The 1125-nt window shown below is 50.3% G+C and overlaps 1 protein-coding gene across 2 annotated transcripts in view; it reads right to left on the bottom strand.

Annotated features, from left to right (window-relative positions):
* SLC7A6 (solute carrier family 7 (amino acid transporter light chain, y+L system), member 6) overlaps nucleotides 1-1125 on the bottom strand; it is a 42295-nt gene that overhangs the window by 6840 nt on the left and 34330 nt on the right. For both annotated transcript variants that reach the window (XM_011997991.1, XM_011997990.1), the window contains one exon: nucleotides 204-300. In XM_011997991.1, coding sequence (XP_011853381.1) covers nucleotides 204-300 — 97 coding nt within the window. The remainder of the gene's footprint in view (nucleotides 1-203; nucleotides 301-1125) is intronic.

The raw sequence follows: 1125 nt of genomic DNA, 5'->3' as shown, positions 1-1125 counted from the left end.
TATGCTAAAATATAAATTCCAGATTAATCCAAAATTTAAACTTAGTAAAACTATAAAAGAACTAAATGACAACAAAAAATGACCTGTTTTTCAAATCTTAGAGCAAGACCTTTCTCAGGGTCCCTCTTATTTAACAACTTAGCACAAATCAGAAGGAGCAATGCACAGATCCGCCCAAGCCCCATGGTCCTGGCAAAACTTACATTGAACAGTAAAGCAGGGATAGGTGTAAAACGCTCAATGTGGATCATGGACAGAAGGTCTGGGAGATGGCCCTCCCGGGAGCCCACGAAGAACAACCTAGAAGGATGAGAAATGTGTCAGCGGGATCCTTTTACTCCTTTTACTCAGCGATACAACCACACTCCTCACTCAGACAAACTCAGCTCAGAGCCCCCCAGGAAAGCAGGACGCAGCCTCCCAGGAGCATCCCGGGTCCTTGGTGCATCACCAGTCCAACCTCCCCACTCCCTGCTTCCTTACAGACTTTGTCTCCCTCTTCATCCCCGGGCACCTCACCACTACCCAGATGCCCCATCCACCATTGTCCACTGACCAACTGCCCAAGGCCCTCAGCTATGAGACCCACCATCACCCAGACACCCCCTCTTCTCTCAGCCACAGATACCTCACCAACATCCAATAGATGCCTCACCCTGCTGTCACCCACTAACAGACTCACCCAATCCATGCCACAGATTCATAGCTAACATAATGGCTTTTGAAGGGCAGCCAGATTTCTGTTCATGCCTTACATATATTTTCCCTGAGCTGATGTATGATACGCCAAGGCAAGCCTGAGGGTCAAAGAGAAAACCCAGGCTGCCTTTCTACACCTGAAGAGCTCCACCAACTGGGAAAAAGACTGGCACAGTGGCCGGGCACGGGGGCTTACACCTGTAATCCCAGCACTCAGAGGCTGAGGCAGGCAGATCACCTGAGGTCGGGAGTTTGAAACCAGCCTGACCAACATGGAGAAACCCCATCTCTACTAAAAATACAAAATTCGCCAGGAGAGGCCAGGCGCGGTGGCTCATGCCTATAATCCCAGCACTCTGAGAGGCCGAGGTGGGCAGATCACCTGAGGTCAGAAGTTCAAGACCAGTCTGGCCATGGTGAAACCCC

This window comes from Mandrillus leucophaeus, unplaced genomic scaffold, assembly GCF_000951045.1.
Source record: "Mandrillus leucophaeus isolate KB7577 unplaced genomic scaffold, Mleu.le_1.0 Scaffold551, whole genome shotgun sequence".
NCBI classification, from domain to species: domain Eukaryota; kingdom Metazoa; phylum Chordata; class Mammalia; order Primates; family Cercopithecidae; genus Mandrillus; species Mandrillus leucophaeus.
The sequence above is the reverse complement of the archived record's forward strand: the minus strand, read 5'-3'. Positions and strand labels throughout refer to the sequence as shown.